This window comes from Lithobates pipiens, unplaced genomic scaffold (genome assembly GCF_037356315.1).
Source record: "Lithobates pipiens isolate NorthernLeopardFrog02 unplaced genomic scaffold, aLitPip1_a1.2 Scaffold_8, whole genome shotgun sequence".
NCBI lineage: Eukaryota > Metazoa > Chordata > Amphibia > Anura > Ranidae > Lithobates > Lithobates pipiens.
This window is the reverse complement of record NW_027507903.1, coordinates 104,689,443-104,707,740: the sequence shown is the minus strand read 5'-3', so window position 1 is coordinate 104,707,740 and position 18,298 is coordinate 104,689,443. Positions and strand designations below refer to the sequence as shown.

Sequence of the window (18,298 nt, the reverse complement as noted above, 5' to 3'; positions counted from 1 at the left end):
CATAAAAGCCGACCGCTGGCTGAAAAGAATGATGCCAAGATGATGCCTAAACCTGCAGGCACCATTCTGGTATAAGCACTCAAAGTCCAGCAACATACCAGTATGTTGCTGTAACTGGTTGGGCATATATTGTAATTTTTTTTTCATGCAGCCTTTGGGCTGAACGAAAAAAAAATATTGATCGGTGGGTATGCCCACCATTAGATACCTCCCTTCATCCACCCACTTCTAATGGTGGGCATACATGCACCATTTATATATGCCGAAGCATGGGGGCATCCTCCCGCAAAAGGTAGGAGCAGATCGCTCCTCCACCCCTTATGCCCCCATGCTTCGGCATATATGCTCTTTTTTTAACTGTGGTGGTGAAATCACCTCCGACAGTGCTGGAGTCACAGCTTTACGTATCGTGGGAGCAAACGCTGTTGCTGTCAAGATAAATAAATCCACGCTACAGCTGAATGGCGTACCTGAAAACAAAAAATGGTTAACAATAAAACATTGCAGAATAGAATACAGTACAAAGGAGCAGAACAATAGAGAGAGAATAGAGAGAGAGAACAATAAAACGACAACTATTTTTTTTTTTTTTACATTTTTTTTTTTTTTTTTAAAACACTTTTTTATGTAACTTTAACACTTCTGTTGTAACGTTTCCAGTGGTTTGGGTCTCTCAAAATGTGATGGCATCTTGGGAGACCCTGTGAACGTGTGCCTAGCCTGTGCAATGCTGTACCCTACTCTAAAACTCAACTAGTTCATGGTAGCGTTCAAAACATTCACCAATGCAAAGACCAGGATTGTCAGGACAGCGGGGACAATGACGGGTGTCACGCCTATATCCGTGCTTTCTGCAGACACGACATTTTCTTTGGGGGGCTCGTTGGGTAGGGGTACTCGGGATGACATAAGAATAATGTCTCTCATGCAGCTGGCTTACTGCATCTGGTTGGGGAACGTGAGGTGGAGCACCGCCTGGATACAGAAGGGCTCTGACGATATCCTCCTGGAATTTAAGGAAGGATCCAGTCCGTCCTGAAGCTTTGTGTAGTACATAAGCATTCAGTATAGCCAATTGGAATAAATAAACAGACACTTTTTTGTACCAGCGTCTGGCCTTACGGGCAACTAGATACGGCGCCAACAACTGGTCATTGAGGTCCACCCCTCCCATGTTAAGGTTATATTTGTGGACACAGAGGGGTTTCTCCACAATACCAGTCGCCGTAGGAATTTGGACCGTCTTGTCTGCATGAAGGGAGGTAAGAACGAAAACATTCTTATTATCCCTCCACTTCATAGCGAGCAAATTATTACTGCGCAAGCAGGCTCTCTCCCCCAGCCTAAGACGGGACTCTACAAGCCGCTGGGGAAAGCCCCGGCGATTAGGTCGCACGGTGCCACATGCTTCAATCTGCTGATCAAACAAGTGACTAAACAGTGGCACGCTTGTGTAATAATTGTCCACGTACAAGTGGTACCCCTTTCCGAATAAGGGTGACACCATGTCCCACACTATCTTGCCAGCGCTTCCTATGTAGTCAGGGCAGTTCTCCGGCTCTACGTGACTATCTTTACCCTCATAAACCATAAAACTACGTGTATAGCCTGTGGCCCTGTCACAGAGCTTATACATCTTGACCCCGTATCTGGACCGCTTGTTGGGAACGTATTGTTTGAATGACAAGCGACCAGAAAACTTAATCAGGGACTCATCAACGCAGACAACTTGATGGGGAGTAAACAAGTCTGCAAAACGTTGGTTGAAGTGGTTTATGAGGGGCCGAATTTTGTAGAGCCGATCGTATTCATGGTCTCCACGAGGACGACAGAGTTCATTGTCGCTGAAGTGCATGAACCGCAAAATCTGCCCTGGACATGGAAGCAGAGAACACGCGCATATGGTGAATTGGGTCAGTGGACCAATATGACCGCAACTCACTCTTTTTGGTTATGCCCATGTTGAGGGAGAGGCCCAGAAGGATTTTAAATTCGGAAACCGTAACTGGTTTCCATTGTCTGGCAAGGGCGGACTGGGGAATAGTGGCGATGTGTTGACCAGCGTACAAATTGGTTTGGTCCACAATAGATCTATAGAGATCTTCGGTGAAAAACAGTGAGTAAAAGTCAAGTGTCGTAAAATCAACTGTTTCCATGTTAATGCCAGGTTGGCCAGTGAATGGGGGAAGTACGGGTTCTGCTGAAGTGGTGGGCACCCAATTAGGATTGGCGAATTCTGCAGGAAGGGCACTATGGGTACGACGGGCCTGTCTTTGTCGTCTTCTTGGTGGCAGCGGGACACTACTTGTGCTTGCCACCTCGCCAGCTTGAACTGCACTTATGGGACTCGCCACGTCACCACGTGTTACTGCAGTGCTGGATGTACGTCCAGGGTGTACTAGGCCGCTGGTGCTTGCCAGTTCACCAGAAGGATGAGCGGCTCTAGTACGTCTCTGCTCCATACGAGTGACCTGCGGTTCCTGCACCTGAACAACAGAATACATTTGGGATCGGGCACACCTGTCCTTAGCTCTGGCAACGGAGATGAGGTCCCTGTTATCTGTCATGGAGCCGCTGTCCTCTACAGGATCGTATTCTGAGCCTGAATCTGACAGATGAGTGATGAGTGACGTCCTCTGACGTCCTCTTCACTATCTGTCATGCTCAGAAACGTGTAAGCCTCTTCACTAGTGTACCTTCGCTTTGCCATTTTGGGCTCTAAATTTAGGGGTACACTAGTGAGACTCACAGGTAAAAAAGCACCTAGCCTGTCAGCGACTGTTTCAAAACGCTACAAAAAAAACTGTTAGCGATCGCAGGGATCAAGCCTGACTCTGCGAACGCTGCAGTTATGTGTGTTGTGTTTTGTAAGTGACAGTGATCGATCGATACTGCACTTGGGTGGGCTGGGCTGGGCTTGGCGGAGGTGCTAAACGCAGGTGCTAGCAGGTATCTGGGCTGATCCCGCTAACAATGCGTTTTGGGAAACCTAAAATGCTGGCAACGCTAATATAGATCTGATCAGATACTATATTACTAAGGGAGGTGTATGCTTTGCGCGTGGGTGTTAGCGGTACTGGCACTAACCTGACGCTGGGGCGACGCAGACCTTATCTGACCCTCAAACTTATATCACCCGCCAGTTGATCAGGGGGTTAAACCTTTATTGGGTAATAAATGGCGGGTGCCCTGAAACAAAAAAAAAAAAAACTAACCAACCAGCGTCACCTGTAACAGTTATATGGTGATCACTGGTGAAAGGGTTAACTAGGGGGCAGTCAGGGGGCTTTATGCGGTAGTATATGGGGGTCCCTGACGCTATAAAAAGCTGCGGCGAACCTAAATACTTACCTGCCTAACTAGCGTCACCTGTGACACTAATACAGCGATCAGAAAAACTATCGCTTATTAGTGACACTGGCGACGGGGGGTGATCACGGGGTTAAACCTTTATTGGGGGGGTTAGGGGGGTACCCTAGAGCTAAAGGGGGCTAACCCTAACTGCCCTTACAGTTATTACAGTCACAAATGACACCAATGCAATAAAAAATAAAAATAAAAAAAATGCTATTGGTGTCACTGACTGGGGGTGCAGGGGTGATCGGGGGGTGAAGGGGGGGTGAAAAGTGTGCCTGGCGTGTTCTACTGTTAGTGTAGTGTTAGGTGCAACTCACCGATCCTCTCTCCTCGGTGCCGGAACGAAAAAGACCGACACGAGAGATTACATCACTTCCTCCTGTGTTTACATTACAGGAGAGGAAGTGATGTAGAGGAGGGATTTCATTCGTCAGGAGCGATCGCGAGGGGGTGGCCATGAACGAATGGCCGCCCCCTCATCCTGGATCGCTCCTGAGTGGATACCGACCGCCGCTGGCACCGGGGGGGGGGGGCCCGATCGGGCCCCCCACCCGCGGGAAGGCAGGGACGTACATGTACGCCCATATGCCTGCCCGTGCCATTCTGTCGACGTACATCGTCGTGCGGCGGTCGGCAAGTGGTTAACTGAAAAGTGTGACGTGCATTTGTATTCAGCGCCCCTGTGTCAATACTTTGTAGAACCACCTTTCTCTGCAATTACAGCTGCAAGTCTTTTTGGGGATGTCTCTACCAGCTTTGCACATCTTGGATGGCAAGAATCTGTGAACAGCAATTTTCAAGTCTTGCCACAGATTCTCAATTGGATTTAAGTCTGGTCTATGACAGGCAATTCTAACACATGAATATGCTGTGATCTAAACTCAGTCAGCAACCCATCAACTGTGACCTACCTGACGATTGTGGGAAGCCGACAGGTTGATCTCTATCAGGACTGTGTGCCGATGCACCCCCCGTTTCCACCGCTGTTGCTCTCCCTTCACTAGCACTGCAGAGAGGAGTGACGGGCAAAGTCGTGCTGGATGGAGGGAGGGACCGGGAGCTGCTTTAGTTACTTTTTGCAAGTTAACTAGCAGATTGGTTACTAGGCGGTCCTAGCAACCAATCATCAGCTTGTTAACTAAAGCTTCTCCTGCTTCTGCCCTCCATTCAGCACCACGCTTCCTCTCAACTCCTCTGATGTACAAGCGCTATAAGGTAGGAGAAAGCTACCTACAGCTGTATTGGGAGCGACAGGGGAAGCGGCTATAGAGGAGCAGAGGACACTACTGGGGGACAGAAACAGAGGGGGGGGGGTGTCAGAAGACACTTGTTTGTGTGGGAGGGGGGGTGGTGTCAGACGCTTGCTTGTGTAGGGGGTGCATATTACTGGGGGGGGGGGGGGATGATGTGTAGTAGAGGATGGAAGAGAATACTACTGCGGTGGAGGTGAGTGATTTGAAGTGGGGCAGAAGACACTGACACATTATAGCTAGGTTAACACTGCAGCGATACGGGAACCCTGTGAATCCAGTACATTTCCCGCATTGCTTGTCTCCCGTCGGTGGTTCACGCTGCCCTATGCAAACTGCTGGGGGTGTCAATACGACGGTAATGACACCCCAAGATCAGTTCGCATATCGCAGTGTGAACTGTCAAGTCGGACAGGAATCGTGAACACCCATGCGATCCTATTCTGGTGCGGACCAAAAAAGGGTCCTGCACGAGTTTGCAGACAGTGAGCAGAATGAGGCAGAAGTAACATTTTAGTTCCTTTTTAATATTTTTTTTTACACTGATTTATTGCTCTTTACCTCTAGATTCCACATCAAACCCTTATAATGAGTATACAGACTTCCCTGGCTATGCTGTGGCCATAATAGTGATGTGTGGACTATCTATCTTGCTTTTTCCCTTGCTGGTCTATGTGGTAAGTATTCATACATTTTTGTTTTGAGGTCAGCCACATATTTACAACCGTTTTACCAATCTTTCAATATTATTCTCAAGCATGTGCTAGTCTGCAAGCCATTATCTAAGTTTTCATACAATATCTTAAAGCTGTCTTAGACATAAAAGAACACTTGGAAATGCAGCCCTTTGTTGTATCCTACAATGTTGTATGTTTTAAAGTGAACCCCTGGAGTGTGGGTGGTCATGTATTTACTGCTTTGCCTTGACAAACTGTAAATAAAATTTAAGATACACCCTTGCTGACATTTTTTGTAGATGCAGGTAATCCTCAATAGTCACAAGAGAAGCAGTGAAGCCTTCCAAGTTAGGCCTCTGAGTACCTATATCTGTGTGCAGCTTCTTTGTGTTTATATTGGAGCCTGTAAGGCAGGCAGGGTGTCCAGTCACTGCTGAGAGCTGAACGGGGTGAGCTGAGCTGCTGAGAAGGTGAGACTGCTTCTGAAGACCAATTTCTCCACAGTGCCTACAGCTACAGAGATCAATGGAAGCTTATTTTAAAATGTATGTAAATACTTGACTGTCCATATTCTTGCCACATGTTTTCTTCTCACTATGGTTGGAGTTTGAAGAGGGTCTTATTTATCCGAGGAGTTGGGGGGGGTGGGGTGGGGGGGGGGGGGAAATAGCAGTTGGACCACCCAAGCAAGTCTTGAGTCGGTTGTGTCTGCTGTATATACTGTCTGTTTTACCTGATCTAGCGGTCAATGGCCTTGACATCCAATATCTAGTTCTACCTCTTGGAGCCTATTTTTCCATCTTTGTGCTGCTTCAATGAATGCACAGTATATTGCATGTTACAGTGCATCCTATTATGCACCACATCACAGGCAGGAGGACAAACCCATCACAATGATCAGAAACCTACAATTCTGCTTTGAGTATGTTGGGTTTGTTTGTGCTGCTGCTTTTGGTGTGTGGCCTCTAGCAAAAAACAAGTGTAAATTAACAGACCGTGATTACCAGTAAATTGTTGGATGGACAGATTGTTGGGTGGGGGTAGTGAAGACACAACTGTCATGGTACACATTGGTACCAATGACAGGCCATCCTAAAAAAAATGATTTCAGGGACTCGGGGAGCTACATTGAAGAAAAGGAACTCCAGGGTGGTTTTCTTAGAAATACTGCCTATACCCTGAGAAACTCCAGAGAGGCAGCAGGGGATTAGGGGGCTTAACACGTGGCTGAACTGTTGCAGGAAGGAGGGTTTTGGGTTTCTGGAAAACTGGACTCACTTTTCAGTTGGTTACCGCCTCCACAGTAGGGATGGACTGTGCCTAAATGAGGAGGGTGAAGCCCTGCTGGGGAAAAGGATGTCCAAAAAGTTCGATTAACTTTTTAATTATTTTAACTGTGATCAACTTAACTGGTGTACCTAAAACCAACACATGTGGGTTGGCAGAATCCCACTGTAGTCTTGGAACAAGTATGGATGAAACTTTATGCTGCCACACAACTAAAAGGCATGTTGACTAATGCTAGGAGTCTGAACAAAATTGGGGCACTGAAAAATACTGGGATGAGGAGGATTTTAACTTGTGGGAGTAACAGACCTGGTTTGCCAGTACAAATAACTGGCTTGCTGATACTCCCTGTATCGAAGGGATGGGGGGCTGTGTACATAAAGAGCGATGGTGATTTGACAGTGACCATGAGGGATGGCATTGCTAAACAATGGAAATGGCAATGGAAGTGGAGATATACTTGTGGCTGGAACTTCAAAGGGAAGATGCAAATAGTGGGGGTATGCTACAGGCCCCCTACCCTGAGGGATGAAAAGACCAATCTCCTTTCACAGTTAGAAATGGCAGCGAGGCGGGACAAGATGATCATCATGGGGTACTTTATCCAGATATTAACTGAATATGGATGGAAATGCTTGCTCTTCCAAGGCTTGGCACTTCTTAAATGTCTCGAGGGACAAAGGAAAAGTGGGAGTGCTTTAAGAACCTTTTGGGTAAAAGAACCTTTTGTAGCTAAATGGAAGTCCTTGAAAGTTCTTTAAAAAATAGAAGACAGAGGGGACACTGGCAGCATTCCAGGACTACAAAGAATACAATAAGAAATGTAAGGGTGTGATCAGGGTAAGACTGTATTGTTGACAACAAAGCAAGGTGTTCTAAAAAGATTGGAAAAACGTATTGGGAACAAATCACAAGGAGCAGATGGCTCGCACCCGAGAGTCCTCAAAGAACTTAGCCAGGTCATTGCTAGACCGTAATTCGTAAACTTTAAGGAAAACATACTGTCTGGAATGGTACCAGCGCATTGGCTACCGTACCAATATTCAAGAATGTGCCAAGATGCATACCTGTAATCTACAGGAAAGTAAGCCTTACATCAATAATGTGGAAACTATTGGAGGGGATAAGAGACCATCCAGGAATTTGCAGTATAGAATAGTATTAGTAGTAACCAGCATGGATTTATGAAATCTTGTCCTTGTCACACAAACCTTATTAACATTCTATTAGGAAGTGAGCTGTAATCTGGATAAGGGGGCCTGTGGATTTAGTGTATCTAGACTTGCCAAAGCATTTGACACTGTCCTCCCATAAACGCTTAATCCACAAATTGAGGTCTGTGTTGTTGATAGGTTATGTACCCAAATAGAAATCTGGTTACAGGGGAATGTCCAGAGGGTGGTGATGGTGTATCTTATGAATGGTCAGCAGTTATAAGTGGGGTACCCCAGGGCTCTGTCCTCAGACCAATCCCGTTTAACATGTTCATAAACGATATAGAGGTTGGTATACAAATGGCTCAAAGCTAAGCAGGACAATTGCTTCACACCAGGATATAGCAACTCTACCGGAAGACCTTGCTAAAATAGAGGGGTGGACAAAAACACATGGCAAATGAGGTTCAATGTAGAGAAGTGTAAAGTAATGCACTTGGGAGCTAAAAATATGAATGTAAGTTGCACACTAGGGGAAGAACCTCTGGGGGAATTGAGGATGGAGAAGTATACGGGGGTCCTAGTAGATCAGACTCTGCAATGGCATGCAAGGTCAGTGGAATGTTCACAAGCATTAAAAATGTTATTTAGAGAACTATAATTCTACCACTTTACAAAACTCTGGTTTAGCCACACCTGGAGTATAATGTCCAGTTCTGGTCTCCAGTCCTCAGACAGGATGTGCTGGAACTGGAGAGAGTCCGGAGAAGAGCAACAAGACTAATCGGAGGGCTGGTGGATGAAGAACATTTTACAATCCTTCTCTTATTCACCTTGGAGAAGATATGCCTAAGAGGAGATGATATGGTAATATTACTGTTAGCGCAGTATGGATGTGGAACCCCCTTCCACAATGTGTGGTTTCAGCAGGTAATGTTGCTAATTTTAAACTTCTAGATGGACATCTAAACACAATATACAGGGATATGGGAAATGGTAGAGACCAATGCGCACGCACCCCTCCCACACAGGTTTAACTGGGTTGACTGGTGTCTTTATTCAACCTTACCAACATTGTAAAATGTTTGTAAATTGGAGACATCCTGTAAGGACGTTATTCCACTGCATAACTTGGTGTCATCTCCAAAGACGGAAATGTTAGGTTTGATCCCAGACCCTATATCATTTATAAAGATATTAAAAAGTAAGGGTCCCAGCACTGAACCTTGGGGTACACCACTGATAACCTTGGACCATTCAGAGTAAGAATCATTAACCACTACTCTCTGAATTCTGTCTTTTTTAGCCAGTTTTCTATCCATTTACAAACTATTTCCAAACCTGTAGACTTTACCTTACACATGAGCCTTGTGTGCGGAACTGTATCGAACGCTTTTGCAAAATCCAAGTATACCACCGCCACCCCTCTGTCCAAGGTTTTACTTGCCTCTTCATAAAAAGAAATCTGGTTTATTTGACAACTTCTGTCTTTCATGAATCCATGCTGTCTGTTGCTTTAAAATATTTTTTTCCTGCAAGAAATCTATGTGGTCTTTTATTAATCTCTCCACTATCTTCCCAACTATAGAAGTTAAACTAACAGGTCTACAGTTACTTGGTAAAGACTTTGTTCCCTTTTTAAATATAGGCACCACATTGGCCCTGCGCCAATCCAGTGGTACTATTCCTGTCATTGAGTCACTAAAAATTAGATATAATGGCTTTGAAATTACAGAGCTCAATTCTTTTAGTATCAGTGGGTGGATGCCTTTAGGTCCAGGTGCTTTATCCACCTTTATTCTGTCCAAATATTTCTGGACCATGTCACTTTTGAGCCATTGTGGATTTGGGGCTGTGTCACTACCACCCCCATTATGGACATGAGCTCCCCCATGTTCCTTTGTATACCTAGAGCTGAAAAAAGTATTTAATAAGTTAGCCTTCAATAAAATAATACAGGCAAAATGGGTGAATTACTTAATGGGGACTGACGGCAATCTTGACTGGGGTTCTGATTATTTATTTTATTTTCGCTCCAAAACCATACAAAAAAAACAAAAGCTTTGGCTATGCACAGTCTTCAGTCTTTGCTCCCTTACACCTAACTGCATACTTAAATGTATTTTTCCAACTTTTCAGTGTTACAAAACCCGAATGCTTGGCCATAGAAGGAAAGCAACCATTCGTCAGCGGCATGACCCAGATCAGCAAAGTCACCGTCTTGAGATGGATAACCGTGCATTCAGAGCATCCATAGAGCAGGTAACGTTTCATTTTTGTGTGTATTGCACACTTGTTTTTTCTATTTTATTTAAATGCTTTCTTAAGACCCTTTTCACATTGTGCCACCCCGGGCATCAGCGGTAAAGCTGTGTTATTTTTAGTGCCATCTTAGCGGCGCTATTCGTTTTAACCCCCGCTAGTGGCCGAAAAGGGGTTAAATCCAGTATCGCAGCACTGCCCCATTGATTTCAATGGGGAGCAGCAGTGAGTTCACTGCTCCAAAGAAGCTGCTGGCAGGACTTTTTCTGATGCTCTGCCAGTGTAACGCTCCAGTGTGAAAGCCCTCTGGCTTTCACACTGGAGTGAATGGAGCAGCTGTTTTAGGACGGTTTGCAGGTGCTATTTTTAACGCTATATCGCCTGCAAAATGCCCCAGTGTGAAATTGCAACAGTATTTGAGAGTTGTGCATAAAATATTTAAAGCTATGTAAATTTTCTGATTTCTTCAGTGCCCCCCCTTTACATTGGAAAGCATTCCTTTCAAGTAAATTGAGCCAATCTCATCCGGACAGTCAAAAAGGCATTCTCCATACTTCTGTACAGTTTTTATTTTACCCAGTCTAATAAACGAATGCATTTAATGTACAGACAGTTGCACAAGAATTATATTTGAGAACCCACTATGGGCATATTCTTTCTTCAAAGCCAAGGAAGTGTTCAAATTGCTTCCTTTACTAAATCAGTCCAAATCAATGGCCCCTTTTCCCCTGGAGGGAAACTGACTTCATTCTCAGTTCAAAGTGATGCCCTGTCACAACCAGAATTGAAGGATTAGGATTGTTCCTACATTGGAGTTTTTCAGTTCCTGTCCCTGTGACTGGGAACGTGGAAACTTGACCACATCTGGTTCGAACTTACATATTCAAGACTGCAAGTTTCACAGCCCTGACAGGTAAAATTATATTTCTGTTGGTACAAAAACCTGATGCAGCTACACCGGGTGTCACTTAAGCTTGCCACTAGGGTTGCACTGATACAATTTTTTTAATTGACTAATACCGATACTTCCAGTCAAGTACTCGGTGATACTCAGTACTTTGCGATGGAATTTGCATTAACACAAAAAAGGCGCAAAACGCACTGCAAAGAATTGCATGCAAACATTCCATGTGTGTGTATAGAAGCGCTATCTAGTGGTCAGTTTCAGGGGCGTACCAAGCAGGGGGCGGGGGGGCGTTCCGCCCCAGGTGCCACACATTGAGGGGGGTGTAAGTGGCTGGGTGCCATTGCTATGGGGTTCACTCTGCACTCACAGTCTGACATAATCCTGAAGGGAATCCCTGGCTCTGGCTGCTGTTCTTTGTGAGTTTTTCGTGAGCTGGAACACCCCCAGCACTGCGGCCGAAATAGTATGGTCTAGTTTCTGTTTTCCCCTGCTAGCTCCACCCACAACTGCTGAGCAGCCGAGCTGAGTGTGTCATCATTCAGCGCAGGGGTGGTTGCTGTGTCCACATCATCTTCCAGAGTCTAAACCTCCCCAGCTGAAGCTGAGAGCCAGGTGAGCTGGTGATGGGGGATGTGTGAGCTGTGAGAAGACGTTGGAGGAGTGTGTCTGTCCTGCCATCCTTACTGTGCTGGCCTGTCATAGAAGGGGGGGGGGTTGCTGTGTAGTAGGTATAGTGTAGCTGACCTGATGGGGGGGGGGGGGGTGCAGAATGCAGGCGTGTGCTATGTACAGGTTGCAGAATGCAGGCGTGTGCTATGTACAGGTTGCAGAATGCAGGCGTGTGCTGTATACAGGTTGCAGAATGCAGGCGTGTGCTGTATACAGGTTGCAGAATGCAGGCGTGTGCTGTATACAGGTTGCAGAATGCAGGCGTGTGCTGTATACAGGTTGCAGAATGCAGGCGTGTGCTGTATACAGGTTGCAGAATGCAGGCGTGTGCTGTGTACAGGTTGCAGAATGCAGGCGTGTGCTGTGTACAGGTTGCAGAATGCAGGCGTGTGCTGTGTACAGGTTGCAGAATGCAGGCGTGTGCTGTGTACAGGTTGCAGAATGCAGGCGTGTGCTGTGTACAGGTTGCAGAATGCAGGCGTGTGCTGTGTACAGGTTGCAGAATGCAGGCGTGTGCTGTATATTGCTGTGTGTCTACCACCCACCTATAGTAGCTGAGCTGTGATCTTACCTGGTAAGGGGGGGGGGGTGGTGATGCTGTGTTCACAAACCAGGTATAGAGTAGATGAGCTGGTCTGATAAAGGGGGGGACTTACACCCACATCTAGCAGCCATCAGATCCATCCAGCAAGCAGCAGGTCACAGCGGCATCTTGCCATCTTCCCTGCGGCCATCAGATCCCATCCACGGTCCAGCAAGCAACACGCCTTGTCAGTAGGTCAGTTCCCAAATCTGAATCAAATCATCAATGCCAATGCTGTCCCCAGGGACAGATCCGATCCAGAGATCGCCATACAGTGGAATATCTGGATCAGATCTGTCCCTGAGGACAGTAGACATGGGCCATACTTTGTATTGTCAGCTGTATCACTCTGATGTCTCCCCTCATAGCAGCTCCAGTCCAGCTCTCCACTTTCTGAACCGCGGCACAATCTGTCCAAAAATGTGGCATCTGCTAACACCTGAGTGACTGACACCTCTGTCCTGTCTATTGTCACTGGCTATCATGGATGAACAGCATCGGCTGTTATTACAAGGAGCGGGAGGGGACGTCCCCATCCCCCCCACAGCTCCGCCCAGGTCTCCCATCCCACCCGCAGACTTGAGCCACCAGCCAGCTGGCCAGAGACCCGAACAAAGCCGAATTTGCCTTTGATCAGGTCTCCGATGTAGAAAACTGGAAGCGACAGCACAGTGTCACTTCCGGTTTACTCGGTAGCCAACAGCGCCATTTAAAAAAGAAAGCTGAATTAAAAAACACTGATCTTGGCAGAGGAGGGTGTTTTTTTGTGGGTGTTTTTACAGTTGGGGGGGGGGGGGGGTGCCAGATATAGGATGGGCCCTGGGTGCCAAATGCTCTAGGTACGCCCCTGGTCAGTTTAGAACTCGCAAAATTCAGCAGGCGGATTGCTGGAGCATTTAGATTTTGTACAATTTCAGAGACTTGGTTCAACAGCTTTCATGATTAGCTGGCAACCATTCAAGGGTATTCCCGATTTTGCTGGGATAGAGAGGGTAAAAAAGGGGGAGGGGTATGCCTGTGTATTATAAATGATGTACAAGTGAATGTGAGAGATGACATTACTAAGGGTGCAAGCAAGGAGGTGGAATCCTTAAGGGTAGAGCTGCAAAGGGATGAAACTAAGGGTAAATTAATACTGGGAGTATGCTATAGGCTCTCTAACCAGAGGGAGGAGGCTGAGGCGGACTTCTTACCCTGTTTCCCCGAAAATAAGACCTACAAGGACTTTAACTAGGGCTTATATTGCAGCCGTCACCGACAATCACGCTAGGTCTTATTTTTGGGGAAACACGGTATCGCAATTTGGATTAGCGGCAAGGATAGGAAGTGTCGTCATAATGGGGTCTTTTATTTATCCAGACATAGCCTGGGTGGAAGGAACCGTGCATTTATCTAAGGCTCACCAGCTCCAAAATGTCTTTCAGGAAAATTTCATGGGTCAGATAGTAAATGCATCAACTAGAAACAAAGCGTTACTAGACCTATGGATTATCAACAATACGGACTTGCTCATGGATGTAGAAATACAATACAATTTAGGAAAGTGCAATCACAGGTCAATTTGTTTCAGTATAAATCAAACTAATAGGAAACGTAAGGGGAATACAATGACACTGAATTTCAAAATGGCCAACTTCCCTAAGCTATGAGCCTTGCTAGAAGATACAGAAATGGGTATGCTTTGAGGGCATTAGCCAGTGCATCCCAATGGGAAATGAATTTAAAAGAGCTAATAAGTCCTGGGTGGCTTAACTCCAATGTAAAAATGCATATAAAAGCAAAGTAGAAGGCCTTCAAAAGTTACAAGGCTGAGGGACCATCTATTAGCATTCCAACTTTACAAAGAATACAACAAGAAATCTAAGGGTGCAATCAGGGCGGCTAAGATGGAAGACAAAAGGCATATAGCGGAGGAGAGTAAGAAAAATCCAAAGGCAGTCTTTAAATACATAAACAGTAAGAAAGGGAGGTCAGATCATATTGGTCCCATAAAGAATGATTAAGGGAAACTGGTTGCTAAGGATGGCGAAGGTATTGAATAAAGTCTTCTCAGCCTTCACAAAGGAATCAGGGAGGGGGGGGGGGGGGGCTTCAGTAACTAAAACCGCAATGTTTATCCTCATGACAAGTCACAGGAAGCGCCGTTATGGCCAACAGAGGACAAAATTAGAAATGGACTTGAAAAACTTAACATTTAATGAGTCACCAGGACCAGATGACTTGCAACCGAGGGTTCCTAAGGAACTCTTAAGTAATTGCCAGACCATTGTTCCTGATTTTTACGAACAGTCTACTGACTGGAATGGTACTAGCTGATTGGAGAAAACCCAATATAGCACCAATATTTAAAACGGGGCCAACATATATCCCTGGGAATTAGACCAGTTAGCCTAACATCAGTTGTATGCAAGCTCTTGGAGGGGATAAAGGACCATATTTCCAAATTTTTAGCTATGTCAACTGTATCATTAGCAGTAATCGGCATGGATTCACGAAGAATCGTTCTTGCCAAACCAATCTATTGACCTTCTATGAGGAGATGAGCTGCCATCTAGATAAAGGAAGGCCCATAGACGTAGTGTATCTGGATTTTGCAAAAGCATGTGATACAATTCCCCATAAATGTTTACTGTACACAGTAAGGTCCATTGGCATGGACCATAGGGTGAGTACATGGATTGAAAACTGGCTACAGGGGCAAGTCCAGATGGTAGTTATAAATGGTAAGTATTCAGAATGGGCAGGGGTGGAAAGTGAGGTCGCCCAGGGTTCTGTCCTGGGACCAATCCTAGTTAATTCATAAATGACCTGGAGGATGGGATAAACTGTTCAATCTCTGTATTTACGGACAATACTAAGCTAAGCAGGGCAATAACTTCTCCGCAGCATGTGAAAAACTTTGCAAGAGTATCTTTATAATTGGTGGGCAATTATATGGTAAATTGGGTTTAATGTGGGAAAAAATTAAAATGATGCATTTGGTTGGTTTATTGCAAAACTGGAGCTCCTGGGGGTGGGCAGTGAGCCCAATGGTTGCCTGATCGATGGATGTCCTAGTGTGTCCCCACACAATACTGTCTCTGGAGCACTTCTGCCCACTCCTGGAGTTCCCCCCAGTCAGCGGGACATCCATCGATCAGGCAACCATTGGGCTCACTGCCCACCCCCAGGAGCTCCAGTTTTGCAATAAAGGATTGTTGCTTTAAACTTCTAGTCTCTCCACCCACTTACAGGAACAGTGTTTCCACTGCTGAATTTTGTGAGTTCTAAACAGCCAACTAGACAGGGGGTGTGTGTGTGTGTGTGTGTATGTATGTATGTATGGAAATCACATTCGATTCAGACAGGCATCTCACCATGTTCCTATTCAAATTGCATGCTATATATTTATATTTATATATATATATATATATATATATATATATATATATATATATATATATATATATATATATATATATATATATATATATATATATATATATATATATATATATATATAAAATCATATCACAGCGAGGTATTGGGAATACTCACTCAAATGCCCAGTATCGGCGCATCCCTACTTGCCACCATTAATGCATATAACGATAGATGAAGTCACAAACTGGTCTTTGCTTCATAAGTGCAATAGAGTGTGAAACCTATCCGTGACAACTCATACAATTCTGATGCGACTTGTTTGCTTATAAAGTCTTCAGTGGAGGAGATTGGTTTATGCCTTTTGTCCATTCTTGCTAAATGCTATTTGCATCATAGATACCTGTTGCGTTTTCAGGGTTTTTCAATTTTAACAAATCAATGGGTCCATTTTTACTTTTAGCCAATTACTATTTTGCTCCACCTCCCTCCGGCATAGGCACAAGCATTCAATTAGCTGATGCAAAACATGTTTGTTCATACAATGCAAGAGAGATTGTTTGGCCTCTGCATTCATAGCCAGGCACCTTAACTCATGGCTGTTGGTCTTGGATGTAGGCTTTGGTTTCAGAAAGCAGATCTCAATAAATAAAATAACTGGTAATGAAAGGCAGGACTGATTTGTTCACTTTTTTTTTTTTTTTTTTTATATTTTCCTCTCACCAAATAGCCCTAGTGGATACATACTGACATTCTCGCAGTCGAGCAAATTTAACAAACGGAGAAGCCGAAGATGCTGGAACGGCGGTGAAACTCTCTGGAAGAAGTCTTCGAGATGTAGCTGTACTTTTTACTTTGCCAGTATGGGCTGGCTCTGTGTCTGCTATACACGTGGTTAATGAGGAGACTGGTTGGCGATTCCTGCATTTTAGAGGACAAAGGACCTTTGATGTATACAACTTTTTTTTTTTTTTCTTTCCTTTTTGTCCATATTTTTCCTTTTATCTTGTAAAAAAGTCAAAACACTTGCCTTCAGTCAAGATATTTCATTGCTCATAGCGCACCTTCCCGTTGTCTGTGCACCATGGGTACAGCCTTTAAGCTGGAACAGCCTTTAGGGTGTAAAAGAAAAATGAATATTCTGCTTTATCTTCGTATGTCTAGGAAGCCTGTACTAACAGGAAATGTGTTTTGTTCTACGTGTTCTGTCTTAGATGAAAGCTTGTCTACCTAATGTCCTGTGGATATCCAACACAACATTGCTATACAAGTGGTATGAGCAGTTGTTTGGTAGATGTATACTTGTATATTATATTTATGTAGATAAAACCAGAATCTTATGACTGATTTTGCATCCTATGGAAAGGTGTCTGGCTTTGTTTTCAATCTAACAAAAAAAAAATCTAAAAATAAACCTTTTGTGTGAGATGCATCACGAGTTAATGGTTTGTAAGGTGGTGGGAAGAAAAATATTTTAATGGTTTTATGGATAAACTGATTATTTTAATCCATTTTGAAACGAAATAAAGACTGAATACATTTGTGGTATAGTAGATTTGTTTTTTTTTAAAAAGGGACATGTGTATGAAAGGAGACCTTTCACTTCCAAGTTAATTTACTCGTGTCCAATTTGAGCCTTTCCTGCTTCTAGAAGTATAGCACTACCCCTGCAGGAGCTTCTGGTAACTAGCTCTCCTACTCCTGCACAGTCAGGAAATATGCGTTCTCCACATCCAGACAGAAGTCCGTGCCTTGGCTTGTTTTTGTTATAATTAGGGGACAACACCTTTGATAGGATGAAGGGATATATGGGCTGCCCAGGGAAAAATTTCTCCTTTTTTGTACAACTCTAAGTTTTTCCTTCCTGAACGCTGACTGTCTCTGAAAAGATGCAAAAGCCCCTTTTTAAGAGCTAGGAACTCTGTCCTTTTAGAAAGTAAAACACGTTTGTCGTATTCCCGAATGCAGCTTACAACCCCACCTGTAGACACTGGTTCCACTTCTACCAACTTTAAATGCCAGCCCACCTGGCTGGTTCTCCACCAACCCACCTTGTTTCTTCACCAGCCTACATGGCTGCATAAGATCTCCCAGGGCATGGTAAAGGATTAGGCATAATGCTGTCTTCCAGAAAGACCTGCTGCATGTGGCAGTCTTTCCCGTTGTAAGTCCCTGACCATGCTGATTTACTCACTGTCCTCCTTGCTCCTGCTGCCTATTGGGAAAATATTCCTTTCAAACTGCAATACTGTCAGGATACTCCAAGGCCAGCCCGCGGTAGAGGGGGCGCCCCCCCCCCCCCCGGCAGGGACCACCGACAGTCTCCTCAGTACTCGCTCTTCCATCCGACTCCCTTGCCAGCATGACTCATCTATATTTAAGGGCTGGCTCAGACACCGTGCCAGGCTTACTGCCTGGGGATTGGCTGAGCTCCCCTAAGTATGAAGATCAAACCCTCCTCGCTTCCACCCTCCAGTTTCTAGAAATTTCTCCAAACCTCCAGAACCACGAGGAGGCACTAGAGACCTACCTGTATGAGTCCTCCTGACCTGCAATAAACTTGACCCACATTCAAGACTTACAAGTTAAACATGAACCAAAACATAAATTTGCACTCGCACCAGGGGGCACCACACTCACAATAAGCAATGTTTTTTGTTTTAGATGTTATACATCTTAAACCTTAAAGAGGAATTAAACCCTGATGGGTTTACATCCTCTGTCTCCCTGTAAAGGTAAAGCATAATGGGCTACTATGCTTCGCATAGTAGCCCATTATGTGTCGCTTACCT

General features: G+C 44.9%; 1 protein-coding gene across 2 annotated transcripts in view; it reads left to right on the top strand.

Annotated features, from left to right (window-relative positions):
• LOC143961409 (uncharacterized) overlaps positions 1-17,056 on the top strand; it is an 86,276-nt gene extending 69,220 nt beyond the window's left edge. For both annotated transcript variants that reach the window (XM_077470687.1, XM_077470686.1), the window contains exons 10-12: positions 5,175-5,284; positions 9,865-9,987; positions 16,237-17,056. In XM_077470687.1, the coding sequence (XP_077326813.1) occupies positions 5,175-5,284; positions 9,865-9,987; positions 16,237-16,242 (239 nt within the window). In that variant the 3' untranslated portion in view covers positions 16,243-17,056. The remainder of the gene's footprint in view (positions 1-5,174; positions 5,285-9,864; positions 9,988-16,236) is intronic.
• Positions 17,057-18,298: the final 1,242 nt, after the last annotated feature.